Below are 24,170 nucleotides of genomic sequence, written 5' to 3' on the forward strand. Positions count from 1 at the left end.
AGAGTCTAGTGGTAGATGTCCCTTAATATAGACTGGATCAGCTGGTGCTGGTCTATACTTCTTTTCGATTCTTGCATTTAATACCCTACATCGTACCGGGTCTTTTAATATTTCTGGAGCATGTTTAATGACTCCTTTGGTCATGGGTAGTATTTGCGTAGACCTTCGTGACTGCTCAAATGTATCCAGTAAAAAATCCTCATCAATGGCAGAAGAGTGCATTGAAACCCCATGGTAAAGGGCAGCTCTATTTAATAGATGATTAAACCCAATACTATACTATCTTCTGGAGGGGAAGGTTGTGTTGGGTAGTACTGAGGATCAGGAATGTCTGGCACATTGTGTGGTGGGAAACCATATAAATCGTCATCTTTAGGATATTCTGGATTGACATCTTCATCTAAAGAGTATGCATGTGGCTCTGGTACGTCATTTCCCCCACCTAGATCATACTCTTCGTTAGTGTGGTGTGATGATGCAGGAGATTGAACAGGAGAAGCTGTAGGTTCAATGTAAGGAGGGATAGGAGAGGAAGAAGGTGAAGGAGAGGAAGGGTGCATTGGAGAAGTTGCACAATCCTTCTTTTTGGCAGGAACCACAGGTAGAAGTGGTGTGTCTGCTGGTCTCTTCTTGTAAGGAATTGCTTCCACATGTCCAGTTTTTAGATGGATATGGACCTTTCTTTGTTTAGGATCTGTTCTAAACAGTTCTTCCTCCTCTACAATCTTCTTCGGCGTTATAGAGTCCTGTGGCAAATTTTTCGGTGCCAAAGGTGGTTTCGGCTTGGTAGGCTTGTTAGAGGGTTTAGGTGTCTCTGTATCAGGCCTTGGAGTCTTTGGTAACGAGGTTGGAGATTTTGGAGTGGAGACAGGTCTCGTTGGCCCTGCGGCGCCGGACTCCGGCTTTCCATCTTTATTCTTGGAACCGGAAGGTTTCGGAGTCGAAGCTTTCGGATCCGGTACGGTCTTTGGCTTCGGCACCGATGCGTCTTTTGGTTTGGGTGCCGAAGGATCTTTGTCTTTGGGCACCGAAGGGCGTTTTGGCTTCGGTGTTGAAGAGTCCTTCAGTGTCGAAGGATGTTTCGGTGCCAATGGAGGAGGTGGATTTGGCACATGTGGTTGCGTCAGTGCTGAGGCACCGGAAGGCGTAGTCTTTTTCCTCGGAGCCGAGCCCGAAGGCGGGGAGTCTGAGGGTAAATTTCGGTCTCGACTGGGCCCCATGGGCGGAGTGCCAACCGTTGCCTTTGGCTTGGGTAGTGTATGTTGTGCAGGGGCAAGAGTACTCATGGGCTGCCAAGATGGAATTGAGTCGTCTGAGTCTTCTGCCCCCGATATGATCCGGAGATCAGGCGAGTCTTCCTCGGCGACGAGTGGAGCCTCGTCCTAGGAGATATCTTCGAGTGGATCCTCGTCCCCGGAGACGTCCTCTCCGACGATCTCCTCCTCAAAGATGGCCTCCGATGCTGGCGCTGATCTCCTCATCTCGTGTCAACGTTCCCTCCAATCCCGAATGGTCTTCTTCGATCGGAAGGATGCACAAGCTGTGCAGGTCGACTCGTCGAGTTCCGGCGATAGACAGAGGTTGCAGACCTCGTGATGGTCGCTATGAGGGAATTTTGCTCGACATACCGGGCATCTCCTGAATGGAGTTCAGTCCATGAGGCGTAGGCCGAACGGCACCGATAGGCCCAACGGCCCGCGTCAACGCACCGGAATGTAGCTGGTGATGTCGAAAAGTCTATTCGATGTCGAAAATGTTTGTATAAAGTTTCACGCTTCGAAATTGCTGAAAAAGTCTTTCTATCCGGAGCGGAAAACTTTCATCCGAACCCAGTGGCGGAAAAAAACAATCTGAGGATGGAGTCGATGACCATGCGCAGTATTGTCCAAGGGAGGAGTCACCTATCTCGTGACTACAAAGACTTCTTCCAAGAAGACAACAACCTGCAATCATCCGAGCCCAACACCAGGTGGCGATCTATTGCAAAAGTGTACGATCTGCAGCTCATATGCCTCGAACACTAAGTTGGACTTCGGCCAGACAACACACCTACCTGGGAGGGCTAACACAGCAGGGCACCGGACCTTCGCAGCCCCAGCGCTGCCCTGCTGCACCATTTTCCAGGCTCCCTGCTGCCTGCAGCCTGCCGCTTTGGACGGACGCGGCGAGGCGGCAGACCGGGGACTACATCCCCCAACACCTCTTGCGCTTAGGAAGGCGGGCTTCCTGTCCCGCCCCCGGAGGTGCGCGAATCCCCGCGTCGCGGGAACGCGCGCGGGTCAGCGCCCGGGGCTAAGCCCGGGCAAAGGGTGGGCCCTCTGTGGCCCTCAGAGGCACAAGGAGGCCGGGACGGGCCACCCCTCTTGGCTACTACGAAGGAGGAGGAGGTACCAAGTTGTTTTATTGTCCTACCTTCCACTGGATTAAGGAGGTAAATCATATTGACTCATAACCGTGACTGCCTTGATACCCTTTCCGCCTAACAGAATTGGATTTATGACATTGTACACTGGTCCAGTACTGGTGTTTGTCGTTGTTACTATATTGCTGCTATATACGAAAGCAATCAACATTATGGCTGGCAAAGGGGTCATAAATAATACTAACTCCCGCGGGGGCTTAGAAACGGGAGTTTGGATAACTTAAATTTCTGCCGTCAATCCCCTTTAGTAACAACTAACTACTGCCAATCGCTATCCTTATTGGAAGAACTTAATGCGCTTTGTAAAACTAATTACATCTTGTTTCAAGAGGGAAACGAATCAACAGGTGCCCCACTAAATATAAGTCCTAGTCTTAACAAACTACCTAACCCCCAAGTAACCCAGCAGGGAAACCACTCCTCAATTACAGATAAAGATAGCACTCTTATAACAAACCCCCAGACACCCCCCACCAAAAGAAAGCGGCATGCAAGTCCCCCTTCGGTCTGTACTATTTCCCCGCAATCATTCAGGGCATGCTCTACCTCGGATTCTCCCCTACCTTCCACACCAACTGACCCTTTGACCCTGATTGAACATATCATTAAATCTTTAATATCCCCTTTGGTTAAAAAAATCATGGTTATCGGGGAAAAAGTTACCTATATAGAAGAGACAACGAAGGCGAACGCTATCCTTTTAGAAAGTCTGGTAAGAGCTAACAAAGCTGAACTCACAGCCACTGCCGATCTACCAATAACTATGACACAAAGCAGTACTCCTCCAACCCAGCCATCTGCACCTAATAAATCTAAAAAGCCATTACCATCTAATACTCGGCAGACTACACCAAAAATGGTAATACCGTTGAACTCTGATAAAAGAGTAGGGTCATCCAAAGATCCAACGCCCTTAGTGGGGACTCTCTCAAAAAATGGTTATAGGCAAAGAAAAACTAATCAAATTGACCTACCGCCGGAGGCAGCTCCATTTGTATGCATTCTATCAGGCGTGCCTGAATTAAGCAATGAAAAAATCGAGGGACAAACCGAGCTGGCAAACAAGGTATCTTTCTGGTTAACAAAGAATAGGCCCCTTCCACCAAACATAGACGGGAAAATACTGAATGTCAGAAGGGTGAAATGGTTGGGTCCTCTAACCAAAGATATAGCGGGAGATCTGATTCTTGTAAACTTTAGGGATCCTCGGGTTGTCCATTATCTTCTGGGCTGGCAGCCTCAAAGGGGGGACGGCCCAATAGTTGTAAGGGAACTGAGAGATTTTTACCCCAGAGCCGCATATATGCCCCATGTAAGATTTAAGACAGGAAATAATCGCTGTAGGGGCAACAATACACTCAGCAACTATAAGCTACCCACTTGGAATCACTTTTCGTATTGATCTGATAATTCGATCCTTGAAAGGTCTGATAACAAAACTCTGATGCCTGGGGCTGCTTAGAATTGCAGAGGAGGCGGCACTAAGTGGGGAAAGATGTTACGTCTAGACCGGTTACATGCTGATTGAGTGAGGGTTGTATCCCCCTTTTTATATGAATGAAATTCCTTGTTAACGCACTTTGCACTTTTTTCGTATAATCTAAAAACTGTTTGTTATATTTTTGTAAACTTATTGTATGTATGTACATATTTACTCTTTGGCATGGTATTTCCTTTTTTATGTATAGATATGAATGTATTTTAAACTGTACTGTGCTTTTATGGTTGCTTTGTTTCAACCGAATAAAGCTTATTGATACTAAGTTCCACACAAGCCTTGGCAGGGATTGGCTGCCGCATTCCCTGGGCGGTCTCAAACACGCAATACTGTGAGGGCAAAGGGTAGCATGTTACCCCTCCCGTCATATATTCTTGTTATGGGACTGGAGAAGCAGCTTGTCAATCAGTCGGCCCAAACCCGCCCATGCGTTCCCCTCTATTCAGCAGGCTAGGGTTAGCTTTGGACTTTATTTGGCCCCCGTCCAGCTTCAGGCAGCTATAGGTGGCTCTGGGAAGAGTAGCAGCGCTGCCCCAGGGTCTCAACAGCTCTAAGTCAGTGCCACGCTTACCGCAAGGGGAACTATTCCATCGCATTGGCGCCCTACGGTAGTTTAGCACTGCTAGTGGCAATTATGTATATTCACACCCTTTAAACAAGTATCCCTCAGACACGGGGACATGAGCGCCTGCAGAGCCAGAAGAGACACGACCACGTTTCTCCGAGGCGAGGCAGGAATGCCTCGGGAGAAACCAGTGTCTTTTTGTGATTTGGGGGCGTGGTTTTCGTTCTCTCCTTTTCCCATTGGCTGGAAGGTAAAATTCCAGCCAATGGGAAGAGGAGAGAAAGAAAACAAGAAAGAACCTTAAAAAAACGCACCCGAATCCGAAAAAGACGGGGCTTGGGCTGAGTGACGCCCCTCTCCTCCAATGGCTGGCCAGCATTTACTAGGCCAGCCAATGGAGAAGAGGGGCGGGTTCCAAGCCCCCGCTAAGAAACATTAAATCTTCGGGCTCCGCCCACACTGCTTACAGCAGTGCGACGGAGTCCTCGACCTAAAAAGGAGGTTTCGGGACTCGTCATGGTTTTAAATGGCAAAGCCGAGTTAGTAGTGAACACTGCTCTTCCATGCAGCAATGAATGACTGGGAGGCACATTTATCCTTTTTCATACCCAGGGTGGCAGAACCAGTGCTGTCCCTGGGGTGACCCTCTTACCTAAAAGTCCCTAGTCTGTGGTACCCAGGGCCTGTATGTTAGTTAGCCTATGCCAATTGGGTACAAGCCAATCAAAATATACATGTTGCCTGGTCAGGGCACTGAGGTCTGGTTAGCAGGCCTCCGTTTAATCTCAAAGTAAAAAAAAAACAGCAGCATCAGTCCAACACTTTGCGGGTGACCAAAGAAAAAAGTAAATTCCTTACATGATGAATCCCTCATGGTGGTTCTCATAACCTAGGTGGAAGAACCTGGAAAAGCCATCTGCATTGACATGGTCAGTCTGTATTCCACTGTAAAGCCCATACCCTGTAGGGAAATGGACCACCTCAATAGTTTGGGGTTCTCGTCTAATCTGCATAGGCCACCTAAGAGGTGTGTGGTCACTTCAGAGTTTAAACTCTGAAGTGAGTCCCAAACACGTAGGGGTTCAGCTTCTTCAGGTGCCAAACCACAGCAAAGGCTACCCTCTCAATGGTACACCAACACTCTTCTCTGGAGAGGAGTTGCCTACTGATAAAGGTAACTGGTTGATCCTGGCCCAAATCATTTACCTGTGACAACACTGCCCAAATCCCATGTTCAGAGGCATCTGTCTGGACAATGAACTCCTTAGTAAAATCAGGTGCCTTCCGAACAGGTGCTGAGCACAAAGCTTTCTTGATGGTGTCAACAATCTTTTGATACTGCTCAGTCAGGATAACTTTTCTGGGCTGCTTCCCAGAGGTTAGTTCAGCTAGTGGTGCCAATATGGCACCATACCTTATACAAATCTCCTGTAGGACTAGATCAAGCCAAGAAAGGCTTTGGCTTGGGTCTGAGTCTTTAGAGCCTCCAAGGCCAGAATTGTTTTGATTATGGTTTGGATAGGTTGTACATGGCCCCCACTCACTTGGTGGCCCAAGTACACACCAGACACTTGCCCTACCTGGCACTTATCTGCCTTCATAGTCAAGCCTGTTTGCTGACGGGCCTGAATCACTTCCTTGAGGTGGACCAGGTGATCCTCCAAATTGGAACTGAATATAGCTATGGCATCCAGATATGCTGTACTGTAACTTTCCAAACCTGATAGTACTCAGTTCTCCAGCATCAGGAAGATGGGAGGGGCACTGTTCAACCCAAAGGGCATCACTTTGAATTGGAAGTGACATTCAGGCGTAAAAAAAGCAGACCTCTCCTTGGCTTCTGGTGTGAGGGCTATCTGCCAATAACCAGATGTCAGGTTTTCTAGAGCCTAACATTAAGATGGATACATTAATGTTTGAGGTTGTCTGTATGGCCCAGGAGGAGCCAGAAATATTTGTTTTTTGTATCTTATTTCTTAGTGTATTATATTTTACTTACTTATAATAAAGATAATTTCTTCAAAGTCTTATAATTATTGCACATTCAAATATTATGTTACACAGTTCCTGAGGTTCTACCTCTGCACCAGCACTTGAAGCAATACAGTCTCAAATGCTCAACTTCACTACCCTCAGATGAAGTGCTAAAAGGAAGTACCTGGGCATTCAGTTTGAGTGCAATAGTATGGCAGCCACAGGACACCAATGGTAAACAGGAGTAACACTTAGAGCGACTTCCCATTAACTGCTTCTCAGTTACTTTTCTTAACTCACCACAGTCTTCCTCATCTGTGCCGTCACCACAGTTATTGACACCATCGCATTGACGACCGATCCACAGGCACATCCTGTCGTTCCGACATCTGAACGGTCTGTTAGGAGGGCAAGTGAATTTCACTGCACAAAAAATGGAGTATGAAAGAAGAACTTAAGTCATTGCTCTGCCCTATAAGCCAAAGTGGAATGTGGGAAACCATGCTGAGTGTGCAGGATCCCAGAAACAGTGTATTTAAACATACGCATGTAATCAGTACTACACAAGAAATACAAAACATGCAATCCTAACTTGATGTGTCAGGTATGTAGTATGATTTTTGTTGAGAATAAAAGGCCAACAGCTAAAAAATGGAGCAACGGAGCCTTGGTTTAAGGATTTAAAAAACAAAACAACAAAAAAAACAAGCTTTGAGGCAATTTTGTTTTCCTAAGTTTGAATATACTTAAAGGACCGTTGCAACTTTCACAATTTTTTTGCCACTTCACAAGTCAGAAGTTTGATAACATTAAGAAGAATCAGTCTGTTCACTGACCAGAAGAGCACAGTCTTGTGTAAAGTTAAACAAAAAGCATTTGCTTTGGGAACATTCACTCTCAACTTCGGACTTCAAGTTGAGAATGAGCTCCCTTAGAATACATATAAAACTAAAAGTCTGGAGCAGAGGATGAAATACCCTCTGCATGTCCAGAAGCTTATATTTTCATAAGAAGCATTCTTTTTCAGTTACCAGATATAGCCTTGGACTCTCAACAGGGGATCTCAAATTTTACCTGCAGTTGTTACTTTTATGTGAATTGCAAAGTTAGCAGAGGGATCAATTACTTATTATGCTCACAAGAAGGCAGGAAACAGGCTCTGTTTTCACAAAGCTGTTGGTAAAAAATAAAAAAATTAAGTAAGACAAACTGTAAAAAGAAGACCAGAGCATGTTTCCTGTTCCGTGGTTCTAAAGGCCCCTCAATCAGTATGCAGACTTTCAACGTGATCCGCTATCAGTAATCAATGGACATTCCGAACAATCAATTATTAATAATCAGTCATGATCAGTCATTGGTGAACACATTTTGGTTGTTTTCTCTGGGTTTGATATTGTGAACTGTGAATGGAGGAGGATTGCACAGCAGTGAATAAACAAATGATAGGACGACGTTATACTTACAGCATTCCTCTGGGTTCTCGTCAGAATTGTCTCCACAGTCATCCTCGCCGTCGCATTTCCAGGCCAGTGGCTTGCATAAAGTGTTGTTACACTGGAACTCATCCAGGGGGCATGTTCGTACTACTAGAAAAAGCAATAAGTCAGTTCCTGTATATAGCACCCCCATCACAACCAGAGCTCAATTTTTCTGACCAAACATTGTAGGGCGCATCTGCAGGAGAATGAAGTGGTGGCCTGGGCCTGATTTTCTGCTTTGTTAAATATACGTTTTCTTGACAGTTACAATGTATTTAGAAATATTTACCTTTCAATATAGGTTGAACGAAACACACACATCCGAAAAGCTGCCGAAATTTGAAGGTAACAAAACAGATCGGGCACAGACTTCAAATAAAGTGTTACTTTATTCAGTTGAAAAATCCATACGGTGCGTTTCGGCCAACGACCTGTGGCCTTGAAAAAATATATGTGTCTCTCTAGCGATCACTCCAGGTGAGTCCCACCAAATGGATGGAAGCAGACAATGAGGTAGTTTCTATAGTTTTTTTACTTTATTCGCCTTCCGCCGTTATATATATGGAAAGGAATATGCTACTTACCAGTATGCATCTGTTCTTGGCATGTAGGGCTGCTGACATTCATATCTGTGCATAGATCGCCGCCTAGTGTTGGGTCCGGATGATTGCACATTGTTGTCCTGGAAGAGTCTTCGAAGTATCACGAGATAGGTGGCTCCTCCCTTGGACTACAGTGCGCATGGGCATCCTTTCCATCCACAGATTGTTTTTCGCCATTGTGGCAGAGATGGAGTATGGTACAGTAAGAGATGTCCATGCAAGAAAATAAGAATGAATGCTACAGCTGCGACAGGCACCGGGTAGGAGGGTGGGCGATATGAATGTCAGCAGCCCTACATGCCAAGAACAGATGCATACTGGTAAGTAGCATATTCCGGTTCGAGGCATGTGGGCTGCTGAATTCATATCTGTGCATAGAATATATAGCTGTCTCTCCCTTAGCGGTGGCTACCTGTGCCAGCTGCAGCAGTCCGAAACAGTGTTTTTAGAACAGCCTGTCCTACAGCAGCTTGCTGTTTGGAATGTACATCTACACAGTAGTGTTTTCTTAATGTATGTATGGTAGACCATGTGGCTGCTCTACATATTTCCTCTAGAGGAATGTTTCCTAGGAAAGCCATGGATGCCCCTAGTTTGCGTGTGGAATGCGCTCTTGGGGGAACTGTTAAAGTGTGTTTTGCTTTTAGATAACAGATTTGAATGCACTTGACTATCCATCTGGCTAACCCAGATTTGAGATGGGGTTGCCCTTGTGTTGTGGTGAAAAGGCAACAAACAACCGTTTAGTTTTCCTAAAATCCTTAGTTCTATCAATGTAGTATAGAAGAGCTCTTTTGACATCTAGTGTGTGTAGAGCCCTTTCAGGTACTGACTGTGGATTTGGAAAGAACACTGGCAGTTCTATTGTTTGATTGATATGAAAATGGGATACCACTTTTGGCATAAATTTAGGGTTTGTTCTACGGACTACCCTATTTGCATGTATTTGGATGAATGGCTCTTGAATAGTTAGGGCTTGCAGCTCGCTAACCTCTTCTAAGCGAAGTAATCGCTACAAGAAAAGCCACCTTCCATGTTAGAAATTGTAATTCACAGGAATGCGATGGTTCAAATGGTGGTCCCATTAGTCTGGTTAAAAGGATGTTTAGGTTCCAGACAGGTGAAGGTGGGTGTTTTGGGTGGATTATTCTTTTTGAGTCCTTCCATGAATGCTTTAATTGCAGGCACTCTAAACAGCGAAAGATGCTGCCTGTTTTGAAGATAAGCTGCAATGGCAGCCAAGTGTATTCTTATAGATGAATAAGCTAGATTGCAACGATGTAGGTGCCAAAGATAGCAAATGATATTTTGCGTTGAAGCATCTAGTGGGTTTATGTCATTGTTATTACAGTAAATGACAAAACGCTTCCACTTTGCAGCGTAACATGCTCTTGTAGTAGGTTTTCTTGCCTCTTTGATAATGTTCATACAGTCAGGAGGTAAGTTTAGGTACCCAAACTCTAAGACTTCAGGAGCCAGATTGCAAGGTTCAGTTGTTGCGGATCTGGGTGCTGTATGTCTCCATGGCTCTGAGTGAGAAGAGTGGGTGTTAGCCGCAGCCTTTGATGAGGCACCACGAAAAGTTCTAGAAAGGTTGTGTACCATGGTTGCCTCGCCCATGTTGGAGCGACCAGGATTAGTGTCAGTGAATGCTGGCGTAGTTTGCGTGCCACTAGCGGTATTAACCGTGCTGGGGGAAAAACGTACGCAAATTTGCCTGACCAGTTCATCCATATCGCATTGCCCTGTGACTGCGGATGTGGAAACCTGGCGGCAAAGTACTGGTATTTTGCGTTTTCCTTTGTGGCGAACAGGTCTATCTCTGGTTGCCCCCACTGTTGGAAGTATGGTTGTAGCACTGTGGGATGAATCTCCCACTCGTGCATCTGTTGGCTGTGTCTGCTGAGCAGATGAGCTATTTGGTTGTCCTTGCCTGGGAAGTGTTCCGCCATGAGAAAAATGTTTCTTTGAATGGCCCACTTCCACATGCTTTAGGCTAGATGTGATAGCTGTGGAGAGTGTGTTCCTCCCTGTTTTTGTATGTAGTACATTGCTGTCATGTCCGTCCGGATCAACACAGCCTTGTTGCATAAATGTACTTTGAACGCTTTCATTGCCAGAAAAATTGCCATTAGCTCTTGCAAGTTGATGTGCATTTTCTTTTGTTGTGTTGTCCATAGGCCCTGCACGGTGTACTGAAGGACATGGGCTCCCCATCCTATTAGGGATGCGTCCGTCGTCAACACTATCTGTGGCACAGGCTCTTGGAACAGTCGTCCATTGCAAAGGTTTTGTGGATTCCACCAATGCAGAGAGTTGTATGCACGACTGGTCACCAACACTAGGTCTTTCAATTGTCCTTGAGCCTGGTTCCACTGCCGTGCTAAGCACTCCTGTAGCGGACGCATGTGTAGTCTTGCGTGAGGAATTGGAAAGGGAATACGTGCCGAAATATCACTTCTTCTCGAAGTCGATCTGGAGCGCCTCAATCCTCATCCGAACCCGCTGGGGGAAAAAAACAATCTAAGGATGAGGCCGATGCCCATGCGCACTAGCAACCAAAGGAGGAGTCACCAGTCTACAAAAGACTCTCCAACAGAAAAACAAGTGCAATCATCCGAGCCCAACACCAGATGGCGATCTATTCATAATGTACCATCTGCAGCCCATATGCCTCGAACAGTATAATGGCTGGAAGCTGTGGAGGTGGAGAAAATGGCCTCATAGGTGTGGTGGTTGAGTCTTTTTTCTTTGAGGGTTTCTCGTGTATTTCTGAGGTGTCTAATTTCCTCTTTTTAGGTGGTATAATGGTTACTTGTCCAGTAATGGGGTCAATATGGAGTGCCTTTTGCCTAGGATCAGGTGGATCTGGATGGAAGGGTTCCTTGGATCCATTGTCTTTATTCGGCGCCGAGAACTTGGGCTCAGAGTGGTGTTTTAGCCTATCTTCTTTAGCTTTAAGAGGAGTTTTTGTGTCCTTTTGTTTAGTGGGTGTTTGACTCCGAAGATTTTGGCTGTTTTTTCGGATCCGAAGTCATGGATGGAATTTGCTTTGGTGCCGAAGATTCTGACACCTTGGGTTTTAGTTTCGGTGCCCAAGAGTTCGGAGTCGACGGTACCTTGGGCTTATGTTTCAGTGCAGAAGATGTTTTTTCGGTACCATGATGTGGCTGGCTCGATCCCGAGCTACCTGAAGGCTTAGTGGGCTTCGGAGCCGGGCCTTCTGAAGCATTATCACAGTGTAGACCCAGACCCGAAGGTGAACGGGTTACCGGAGCCTTGTGTTTTTTTTTAGGCCGGGGTGTCAACGTCCGTATTTACGGTTCGTTTACCTAGAGTAATCGATTGGTCTTCTGAGTCTGATTCAACGGCTAAGGAGACGCTGGCTTATTCATCTCCTGTCTCCAGTTCCAGATGGTCGGGGCCTGCCTCAAAGATGTTGTCCAGCGCCAAGACTGTTGATCTAGACATTTCGTGATGTTGAGCATGGTGATCACGTATAGTCCTCTTGGACCTGAAAGAATCACAGGCCTAGCAGTGTTGACTCTCTTGTTCTGGAGAGAGACAAAGCTTGCAGACCTAGCGGAGATCCGTTTGGGGGAATTTAACCCCACACTAGCATTTTTTAAATGGAGTCTTTCCATATGCTTATTGATGGCGCAGATAGGCCTAATGGCACACGTCGACGACCAGACTTGAAAATCTCTTTGGAAACTGGTTACGAGTCGAGAGATCGCGATTGAAAAAATACAGTCGAGAGCTTTGTGCATCGAAGGGGAATTGAAACGACACCGACCCTGAGGGCAGCAAATCACTTCCGAACCGATGGCGGAAAAAACAATCTGGAGATGGAATATATGCCCATGCGCACTACTAACCAAAGGAGGAGTCACCTATCTCGTGACTACAAAGACTTCCACAATAACAAAGTGCAAACATCCGAGCCCAACACCAGATGGAGATCTATACAAAAGTATGAGATCTACAGCTCATATGCCTCGAACATAATATTTTTTATACAAACAAATTGGTCTGAGTTCAGTCTTTGCGTGTGTGACATTTGCTGCCTGAGTGTGTACAACAAACGCTTAACACTTCCCTCTGATAAAGCCTTACTGCTCGCCCACACTACCACAAATAGAGTGTAAGGTGCTATCTACTTTTACCTCTGCCTACCTTTGGGGTTCCACTGGACTCTGTGCACACATACCTCATTTTGGATCAATATATACAGAGCCAGCTTTCTACAGCTACAAGTCACGGTTTCCTTCTTTATGCTGTAACGTGCCTTCTGTGCAAGCAAGCTGCATTCCTACAACTCTCTCTGGTCAGCAGACTCGTGTACACCTTTGCAGTGTTGGGTCTTGGTCATTTAGGTTGTACGCCACGATCCAAAGACCTCGGGCACCAAGCAGCCAGGCAGGTTACCTCAGCTTTTGTGGCCCTGTGCTGTGAGCAAGAGGCGATCCAACTGACCCTTGGAGTCTCTGGCTTCTGACTGTGCTCAGGAGTCGGCTTCTCTAAGAGCAGGACACAGCAGACACAATCCTTTCCTTTGCTATCCTAAGGTGCAGCAGGCGCAGTCCAACTTCAGTGCAGCCTCTGTTCACCAGATCCTTGGCACAACAGGGGATATTCCTTCAGTCTTCTTCTCTAATCCAATAAGGTCAGGGTGCTAGGAGTACCCTTTTTTTGCCTAGAAAGTGCCGTTAAGAAAGGTTGAGGTCCATAGCCAATGGGCTACTTGGTTACCTCCTGCATGTGTTGTGTGGCATCTAGCTATCCCGGCATATTCTGCCAATTGTCAAGATGGCAGAACCCCTCTTGTGGTCTTGAGGGCTTGGTAGCCCACCCGTGGGGTGTGGTTACCTATGAGCCACATGCCCACAGAAAAACAAGTTTGGGGACTGGTTCCCCTCGCTGTTCCTGCTGCCAGCCTGTCTAGCCATGCAATAGGGTAGCCCCTCCCAAGTGTACTTACGAGTAGCCCTTCAAAGGTGGTTTCCCCTTTGAAGCCCGCCTTTCGGGCCAACACCCCAAGTGGCCTCCTACCAAGAGGATGTAACGCCTCCTCCAGTGGCAGGCCTCTACTGTTACCTCTCCTGTGAGCAGGTTACGAAGGCTGGGTAACATAATGACAACTTTGTAAAAGCTGTATGTATTAACAAGTTACATTAATTTTGACTTGGGCAGTAAATCCGGATTAATGTAACGAGTTGTTTAATACCTTGAAGTGCCAATTTTGGTAGCCCAATTCAGACGTTAGCACAGCTGAGGGGTAGGTGTGTAACTCTGTACTTGCCAATGGGGCTATCAGTCTCTCTCTCTCTCTCTGTCAAAACGAAAATTGCAGGATTTTACTGCTAGAACATGTTAAACACTTGTTCAACTTAACTAATATGCTTCTGCCTGCCTTAGACATGCCTTCTGTAGAGAGGATTTACACGCATTAGAAAGGAAGTTTGGGCTTTGTGTTGGAAGCTGGCTCTGTATATACTATACCAAAGTAAGATATAGTGTGCACAGTGTCCAGATAATCCCCAAAGGCTTACAGAGGTAAAAGTAGATAATACCTTACTCTCTATTTGTGGTAGTGTGGGTGAGCAGTAAGGCTTTATAAGATATTAAGGTATTATCTATTTTTACTTCTGTAAAAACACAAGCCCTGGGAACCTGATCAGCAGGGACCCAGGATACTTCAAGTCAAAGTGCATCAGAAATCTGGCAAAAAGTGTGTGGTAGCTTGGGAGAGTATGTTTCAGGCTTCTTCCAAGACCATGGGCAGCACTTGTGCAACTGAATACCAAATCATACAGGAATATTGGCCCAAAAGGCACCCAATGTTAACCAATCACAGTGCAAAGCTGGAGGAAGGGAAAATTCTTTTTCCAAAGGAATCCAAGCCTTTGGAATGATGGGAAGTGGCAGGGAATGCTCATGAATAGATCCTAGAAATGAAGCCCTGGATCACCAAACTCCCCAGGGTGGGATCCTGGGTAAGGAAACGGGAGTCCTCAGGAGCAGGGATATGGCGGCAGGCAGTGCACGGCTTGCACTGGGCCTGACCAGGACATCAGTAAGGGCTTCATTAAATGGAAGTAAGGGTTCGGAGGGCGCGACTCTCGGCTGAAGAAGCTCTATCAACACGTTTTACTTGACTGTCAGTGAGGGCAGCTGAAGGTCCAAGACCTCAACTGCCCTACGCACCACCATAGAAAAAGAGGCTTCACCTTCCAAAGACCAAACTAGTGCCAGGTGAAATGTCTATCCCACTGGCCTCTGCATTTTCCTCACACCAGTTGTCCTCATCTAAGGTATGCTGATCATAAGGATCCTCAGACCACTCCTGTCCCTCTCCCTCTCCAGGCTCAAGAGTAAAAGGCACTGGCTCTGCTCCTAACAGCATTGTACTGGTTGGCGTCAGAACCGGCGTTGAGCAACACCCATCTAGCCAAATGACGAGAGTTGGGAATGAGGATGGGGATAGCGGAGAAGGGGCGTCGGCAGTGAAGTGAACGCTGAGGAGGCTCCCAGTCTCACCAGCTGCCCTACTCTGGGTCCAGCAAGAAAGGATCCATGGGGTCTGACTGGTGCAGAAGGCGAACCTGCCTGTAGGGGTTCAGTGGGGGCCCCTACCAAACCTGTGAGGTACAAAGGCACCCCAGATGTGCCTGGCCATCCAAATAAGAGGTGCAAGGCCTCATGAAATTCTTTGAGCTGGGCGAGGGACACTACGGTTCCTGGAAATTCGGGAAGCGGACTCTGACTCAGGCTCTGCTGAAGCTCATGGCCTGAAATGCAGATGTTCCTGTGCCTCGCCGGATGACTTTGATGGATAAAGTTAAGTCGAAGACCTGTTTGACTTCTTGCAGTTTATGCTTATGTGGGACTTAACCCGAATTCTCCAGCGACTTGGAGTGCAACAGAGATAGCTGAATGTGGCTCTGAGTCTTTCCACATGACCGGAATCTTGAGTGTCACAGGGTCATCTGACATTGGGCAGCGAGGAACTTGAGGGATCCACGGCGCGGCAGTCATCACGGGTCTAGGAGTTGTGGTCATGATCCAAGCACCACAAACACAACCAGTAATCTGTGATAGGCGCCATATGGCTTGAAACCAGATGGTTTCTTGGGTAACATCCCCACACCAGGAGAGAAATCCCTCAAAATGACTGAGGGTAGTTCAGACCGGAACAGTGCTATCAGGCATAGAAATGAAAGAACGGACAGCGTGCATGGGTGATGCCTATAAAGGTATCGCGCACATCACTTCTGGTGCGGCCAACGAGGAGCTGAATAACATCATCTACCAGCGCACAGGGGTATTGCTCAAAAATCTTTTAGATCCAGTCTAATGGTTGGAGATATTCTAAGTTAAGGAAACTGCAGCTAGAAGTCTCTATGAGATATGGCAAAGCAGAGTTAGCAGTTTGAACCTGCTTTTCCAGTTGGCAGTGGCCGACTCAGTGCCACCTTTTATCTAGTGAGGCGAGAGAATGGTTTTGGTGGGTGTCAGGAAGTTTGGCGCTCTGCGTGTTTCCAGAATGTGAAAGGTCATAAGGTAATTTAAATGCCGGTGCAAGACAGGTCAGGGGAACAAAACCAGTTGAAAATAACTCCTGGGTAGACATAGCGTGGATCTCTAGTCAAGCAAAATGCAACAAGTGTCCTGTGCACACGACAAAAGTACGTGGTTCTCAGGTAAGAACTAGAATGAAATGATACTTCAAGTGGAGTAAAGTAATTCAACAATGTGAATTTGAAGAAAAAAGTTTTAATGGTTTTGAGTCGAACATCAGTACAAACAAGAGCACAAAGCAGACACGTGTTTCGTCACACCGTGTGCGGTGGATGACTCATCAGGGCTGAAATGCTGCAGCCTCGTGTGAAAGGATGCCAGCGTTGAGCACGATGAAGTAAAAGGCGATCCTGGGTACTGATGACGGTGAGCAAAAGTGATCGCTGGAGTTGCTAAGGACGGGTATGTTCCAGGGCGTGATGCTTAGAATCAAGCAGGACACGGGTAGGTGCGGTCTGCACGGTCTTCATCCTTTTATCTAGCCCCAATCAAAGTGGCACAACAAGTGCTGTAGTCCCTGAGGGGTACTCCAACTTACAGGCCCATGGCGTCCTTGGTACCATATACTAATGATTAACAAGCAGGTTAGGTTATGAAAATTAGGTATAAACCAATCAACCATGTACCTTTTTAAGGGTCAGAACACATGTGCACTACGTAGGAGGGCTCAGGGCATTTCAGAGCCATTAAACCAGTGAATAGTAGATATAGATGTGGGGGGAAAAGTTGAGTCGAACCTGCAAAAAGCCTGTTTCCTCACACCAAGTACAAGGCATCCATGCTGCAATAGAATAATAAAATACCTTGCATGCCCAGGAGAGTTAGACTGGTTGTTCCCTGGAAGAATTATCTTTTTGGTTCATAAGTGATACAGGAATGCCAAGACAAGTCAGGCTCGCTGTGCTTCAGAGACACAAGCCGCACTTCACGGATAAGGTGCAAAGGGGCCAAAATGCTTTTGAAGTTGCTTACAAGGGATGCAGCCTAGCAGTTTACATGAGACTTACCCTTTTGAAGTCAGACCAACACAGGCCTGCTTATAGCTGATTGTACAATTGAATTTTGCCCCCCGCCACCTGGAACATCGTGGTACAATAATATTGAGGTCAGAATATGGAGGGCTACACAAATCTAAACCTAATTGCAGTTAGGGCAGTATAGATTTGCTATTCCTAACTCTACCTTTATGTACCTTGAAGATCTATGTACCGCATGGGTACATATATGTGGAGTTTGGTAAAGAAAATCTAGACCTTCTTACCCGACAATATTTTTTTTCAATATTTTGTGATATTGTGTCCCATCAGTATTCTGGGGTCACTATTCAGGAGGCAAACACTTGCGGCTTGCTAAGCTTTTTAATGCCACAGACAAGCTAAAAATATGGAATGTAAAGAGCCTTGCCCTAAAGAGATTACCAATGCTTCAAACGGACTCAAGCATTTCCATGTATCATTCATGTATGTAAAAGAAATACTATTGTGGGCCATGCTTATGCTTTGTCTGTGTGCGAATATGCCTGAAAAGGACAAGAGTAGAGTGGGGAGGATAATTATTAAGGGTGAGTTAAACTGTTTATTTTCTGGGAAACTTCTCCCAATTCTACAAACATTTGTTGAAATTACTGTTTTAGAGCAGAATGTGGCTTGTGGGTATTTTACATGGCTTATTTTGGTCATTCACACATTTTCTGCACACTGAGTGCCCCTGCATGCAAAAACTTCATGAGTTTCAGGTCACGTGAAATCTAGAAATTAAGCAAGCTTCACTTGCATACTTAAAATTTCACCCATGCCTAAAAATTATACATGAACATAGGACTGGTGTATAAAGCCTGGGGCAACCATGCAACTCTATAAATGATTTTGTTGCATGCGTCTTTGGAAACAGTGAAGACATAAGCAATGAGTGGGTCACCTCCAGAGCCACAGTTTCCCTCATCGCTGCCATCCATGCAGTCAGCATCAGCATCACAGCGCCAGCGGTGTGGGATGCAGTGTCCATTGTTGCACTGGAACTGGTCTGCATCACAGCGCAAGTCACAGTCTTTCTGTAATGTGAGAAAGGGATATGAGATAATGCACCTCAGACATGTTGCACCAACAGCTTAGGACAGCAGTTCTCTACCATCCTGGTGGTGATATTCAATTTACAATTTTCTGAACCCCAATATCATTTATTGCTTTTCTTTACATTTTCAAGTTTTTTTAAATTAATTGTCCCTGTTAGCAACATCTTTATAATACACAGCTTGTTTGGATGATCAATTACGTATTCTCCTATCACACAGTGAACAACAGTTGAAAAGAAGTGTGTGAAAGATAGTGGAAGAGGAGACTATTTTCTTCAAGAATTATGCCAGCGAAAGTCCCATCTTAGAATTTCATCCCCAGTACTACATGAGGTCGTCATCCTAGAATTTCTATGCATTTAATAAGTAGGTGGGAGAGACTTCTTTTCTTCCGATTTCACCACTTGCTTCTACAATCTGATGTCAATTTTAACTGGTGTACACGAGATGAACTTCTAAGTGTTCTCCAGAAAATTCTTTGTAGCATTAACCAATATTGCAAGTTAAGGTACTATAATGTCGGATAGAGTACTCGGCCGGAGATAAAGAGTTAATTCTATTTACAGCTCTTTGATCGAGTCCACTTCTCAAAAAAATGCAATTACCTTATTGAATTACAGAGTGGATCATGGAGGAGCACATGTTTTGCTCTTTTGTTGAATTTCTTTTCCCCATGTGAGTATCTCATCAATCTGATTTCTCTTTTCAGTCTTCCAAGTCAGCCAGGACTACTCTTACTGTGAGACCTTTCCTAGGTGCAAACTTGGGAAAGTTGAAGACCCCACTCTTGCTAGCATGAGTGCTTTCATCAACTTTTTTTGGGCATTGATAGGTATGAAAGGAAAATCTTTCTGAGCATTCTTAAAACCAGGAAGGCAGAGGACGTGACCGCCTTCACCTGTAGTCCAAATGTTTGTCCATGCCCACCCCTAAGTTTCTGACCTTGTTAACTGGGGTTGGGGGGGCGCACAGCTCCCATGGCAACCAGGACGGGGCCCATGAAGCAGCGTTATTTCCAAACAGGATGACCTCAGTTTTACTTGAATTAAGTTTTAGGTAATTGAGGTTCATCCAGTTGCCAATGGCTGCCACGGAGTCATGAAAATTTACACCTGCTTGGTTGTTGGAAGAAGGCATGGCTACAACCAATTGGGTGTCGTCTGCATATGAAGTAAGTTCCAGTCCAAAATATCTTATAAAGGAGGACAGAGGTTTAACATACATGTTAAACAATATGGGGCTTAGTGAGGACCCTTGCGTGACCCCACATGGCAGACAGAGCGGATCAGACACAAACTGATCCAGAGCCACCAATTGTTTCCTATCTGATAGAAAAGATTTCAGTACTTTCAGGCTGACCACTCAAAACTCACAACCCGGAGACTATCGACCAAAATTTTGTGGTCAACCATATCAAAGGATGCAGATAAATCGAGCAGGACAAGTGCCGCACTACCGTCAAAAATTGCTCTAATCCTTTCTGTGGTTTTGACAAGAGCAGTTTCGGTCCTATGACAGCTTCTGAGCCCAAATTGGGTGGGATCTAAAAACTGGTGGTTAGCCAGAAATTGGACCACTTGCTGATTCAAGGCTTTTTCTGTTATCTTGGCTGGAAAGGGTAGCCTAGAAATCGGCTGATAGTTGTGTGGGTCGCTGGGATTTAGGTTAGACTTTTTTTAACAATGGAAGTATAGATGCCTCCTTCCAATAGGTCGAGAAAAATCCTGATTTCAACATTGAATTAAAAATGTTGGTCAAGCAGGTGGCAAAAGTTTCCCCAGCCAAATTGTTTATAGGAGTTGGACAGGGATCAATAGGTGAACCCGACTTAACAGTTCTAAACAGTTGTCACCTGCGATAATACCGGTGAAAAATCAGTAAATTTTGGGCCCTCCTTATGTACTGTCAAATGAAATGGGCAGTTCCTAGAATGTTGCCCATTTTTGATCAAATGTATTGAAAATTGGAAAAACTTTATTCCCAAAGAATTTTGCCAAGGTTTCAACAAAGTCCAGACTAATATTGGCCAGATTGTTCTTAGGGGGTGCCGCCAAGGAGGACTGGAACTGAAAAACTCTGGAGGAATTCTTAGCTGTAGTTATTTTTCACGTGAAGGAAGGATAATGTTTCTTACCCATTAAGCATCTGTTTGCATGTAGACCTGTAGATTCACATGCTTTGCATACTCCTGCCTACAGCACAAATGCCTCGAATGGGTAATGTTATTTTCCCAGTAAGCATCTGTTCTTGGCATGTAGATTCAGATGCGCCCACCCGCCTCCCTAGGTACCTGTAGTTGCAGTTATTCAATGTAGATGCATACGTATGGACATCTCTATACTACACTTCCTCACTCAATTCTCACCCTTTTGCAGGAAAACAATCTAACAACGGAGTCGAAGACCAGGCACACTATTACCGAAAGGAGTCGCCGCCTTACCTTGTGACTAGGAAAGACTTCTTCAAAGAAAAACAACTAGCAAACATCCAGACCCAACACTAGATTGCAGGAGTATGCAAAGCATGTATATTTACAGCACACATGCCTTGAACTATGATCTGGCCTTAATCATAAGTGTTTTATACTTACTTAAGCATGTTTTATATTTCCCTTTATCTTTGCTGTTGTATTCTTTCCTCCATAGTCTCTCTTGTCTTCTACATGCTTGTTTCTGTAGTACAAGGTTCTCAGAGAACGGGGGAGCGGAGTGTTTATTTCTCTGCAAATTACAAGTCTTAAGAGGCGCTGCAATGACTGCCGCTGAATGGATCTATTCAGTATAGACCAAAGAGAAATTTTCCAGATTATCAGATTGGGGAGGCATAGAGTCCTTTAATATGTTACTAAAACATATGCCTGTACTTTATTCCAAACAAGGACTTAATTTCCTGATTAGTAGATTTAAGCTGAATGGTTTTAGATTGAAGCTATCTATCAAATATCAACGGAAGGTGGTCAGACCAAGTCTAGGGAATCAATGCTTTCATGGCCAATTGGGGATTATTGGAGAACACCATCTAACGTATGGCCTGCTTAATGGGTGGGATTATTAACTAATTGCGATAGCTCAAAACTCTCCAGAGACTCCAAAAGAGTAACTGTATCATTGTCTTCGGGGTTATCCAAATGAAAATTAAAATCTCCTAGCAAGGTGATGTCTTTAGCCGTCAAAGCTTACTCCAGGAGTGAGCCCACATTGTCAATAAAAAGGTTTCTAGGTCTTGGGGGCGGTAGACAAGGATGCCCCTAGAAGATTGTAAGCTGGAAAGTGCCACATTGAACTTAAAAGCCTCACATGTAGGTAGGGGCAGTAGTTCAATAACCCCCGAGAATTTACCCTAAAAATCATTCCATACCCAGCACCCTTTCAAGGGTCAAACAATATGATGTAATATAATGTAATGTATCCAATATTTATAAAGCGCTCTATCACCCCACATGTATTCTGGCGCTGAAGACAGAAGTTCCAATACACACGCAGAGTTAGCCCACTGCAGGTGATGTAGCACTACACCCTGGGAAAAAGATGGGTTTTAAGTTTTTTTCTAAACTGTACGAACTCCTCTGATGTTAAGTGGGAGGTTATTCCACAATTGTGCCGCTGTCCAACTGAACGCTCTGCCACCAAATCTAGATGTTCGTGCTCTGGTGGTACAGGCCAGGTAAGCAGTAGAGGAGCGAAGAGTTCGTGAAGGGGAGTACCAGACACATTTTTTCTGCAGAGGCTGGGGTCCACAATGCATGCAGATTTGAACTGGATTCTCTGGGCCAGAGGAAGCCAGTGGAGATCGATAAGAGCCGCAGATGCAGAGTCATCTCATCTCCTCTTAAAAGCTAACTTGGCAGCTATTGTTTGAATTCTTTGTCGTCTCTTGATGAGAAAATTTGGTGCACCAAGAAGCAGGGCATTACAGTAGTCTAGCCGACTCAAGATGACGCTTCTGACTACTAGAGCCCTGGCTGACAGAGGCAGCATGGGAAGGATCTACCGCAAGGCTTTGATAAGGGAGAAACAAGTACCAACTGTTTTATTTACATGTTTCTCCATACACAGCTTGTTGTCGAGGACTACCCCCAGATTGCGCACATAAGCCGCTGGTATGTGAGGTGTGCCTGTCTGGATAGGCCAAAATTCATCTGGAAGTTGGCGAGGGGCTTTATTCACTATAAAGTGCAGAATTTCTGTTGATGTATGAAGTTGGGAGTGGTCGCTGTTACTAAGTCCAGTCCTGATGTTGTATCTGCCCAAGTATCAGCGACCCAAGCTATGTCAATTTAATGGTTGCTAATAAAAATCAAAAATTTCAAACTGATGCGTTATCAGGGATATAGCATTTATAGGAGCACACTTAAACATTTCTTCCTTAGAAGAGACTGTAGAGATACCAGGAGCTGGGCAATCTTTCCTATTTATTTATTTATTTATTTTTAGAGTTTTCTATAGCGCGAACTTGAACCGATAAGGTTATCAGAGCGCTTTCAACCCAAAAAAGTTGCTGTTACAATGAGTGCAGATTAGTGATTTATCCTGAACAACAGTGCCATGGTCTAAACATAAACCTCCCCAGACCGTTTCTTTGGTGTTCAGTCACAGAAGTGCTTCCCTAGAGTAAGTAATCCTCGATGTAGAATGGGAACCAAAACTGGCAGAGGGGTTGAGACTTGCGCGAAGCACGGACGGGCACAGATGGGCTTGCCTTCAGCGCACCAGCGGCACAGACTCCCTTCCTGCAGCATTTAAATCCCCATCTGGACTAGTGGGTGTGGCCCAGATACTGGCGCTGTGATTAGACTGTGTGCCTCGGGTGGGATGGTGTACCCAGAAATGAAAAATTCATTGGGGCACGAGACCACATAAGAAATCTACTTTGATATTCAAACTCAGGGTCAAAACAGCACCCCTGTAAGCCAAATTTGCATATTGGCTTTGTTGTGCACCAAAAGTGAGCAGAGACATCAAAGCGTTGTTTTAGTAAGCTTGGTGGGATGCTGGCAGTACAGGGGCTCCACTCCCCAGAATCTTTCCTACAAAATACATTAGGTTTCCCATGGGGCAGCATCCATGCATCAGGGAGAATTAGTCCAGGTTTACAAACCCTTCACTAGCCCATACTTTTGCATACTGGCTTGGGACAAAGGGGAGCCCTGCTAGTTGATCCAATGACTGCAGTAGTGGTCTAAATAGAAGTAAAAGGAAGATTCCGGGACACATTTGTTTGTGAACACAATGCTTTACGGACAATGGAAATGGTTAACAACACAATGTTCTATAGTATAATGAATGCTATTGACTGTGGCACTACCCTCATCTACTGCAATGGTAGGTCATAACAGGTATTGTATATTGATACTCTCCCCACTCACTTCAATAGCGTTGGATTTGTGAATTGTAACATGTGGATGCTTTTACTAATGTGGTGCACTCTGACAAAGCAGAGCGGTCGATCTTTTTGAGGCGGACACCCACTTATAGGGTGCTATGGCATCCAGCATAGTTAGGGGATTAGTGAATTTAGGGGTGTAGCATGATATGAGGGCGTCACCAAGGGTAATACCACCTACCGGATTGTAAATATTTGTAATTTCATGCATAGCATTTAGATGCATGTGCACTTGTAATAAGAGTATATTTCCTTTTTATAGGAAAAAGCACTGACTGGACACAAAGAACAAGTTACTTACCTTCGGTAACGATATATCTGTAAGAAACATTAGTTAGTGTTAGATTCCTTACCTTAGAATATCCCCAGGCGTCAGTCTGGATCCGGAAACTTTTGCGTAGCAGTACCCCTGCGCGTCGGTAGGCGTCGTCTGCAGGCGTCCCCTGCGGCTCCGCGTCCGTCGTCGGCGTCGTGCGCCGTGATGACGTCGCTGGAGTACATAGACGCCGCCTCCGCGCGCTGACGTCAGTTCTTTGCACACAGCTGTTCCGCGCCAGGAGACGCAGAGCCATGAGAGAACCAACACTGGTGCCATGT

The 24,170-nt window shown here is 45.4% G+C and overlaps 1 protein-coding gene across 2 annotated transcripts in view; it reads right to left on the reverse strand.

Moving 5' to 3' along the window:
- Positions 1 to 24,170, reverse strand: part of LRP1 (LDL receptor related protein 1) — a 1,437,817-nt gene that overhangs the window by 300,119 nt on the left and 1,113,528 nt on the right. Inside the window, exons 70-72 of one of the 2 annotated variants that reach the window (XM_086966724.1) lie at positions 18,038 to 18,170; positions 7,923 to 8,042; positions 6,760 to 6,882 (exon numbers count right to left, since the gene is read on the reverse strand). In XM_086966724.1, coding sequence (XP_086822850.1) covers positions 6,760 to 6,882; positions 7,923 to 8,042; positions 18,038 to 18,170 — 376 coding nt within the window. Of the gene's footprint in view, positions 1 to 6,759; positions 6,883 to 7,922; positions 8,046 to 18,037; positions 18,171 to 24,170 lie in introns of both variants that reach the window. The other variant, XM_086966716.1, reaches the window with a different exon arrangement.

This window comes from Lissotriton vulgaris, chromosome 1_1 (assembly GCF_964263255.1).
Source record: "Lissotriton vulgaris chromosome 1_1, aLisVul1.2, whole genome shotgun sequence".
Classification (NCBI taxonomy): Eukaryota; Metazoa; Chordata; class Amphibia; order Caudata; family Salamandridae; genus Lissotriton; species Lissotriton vulgaris.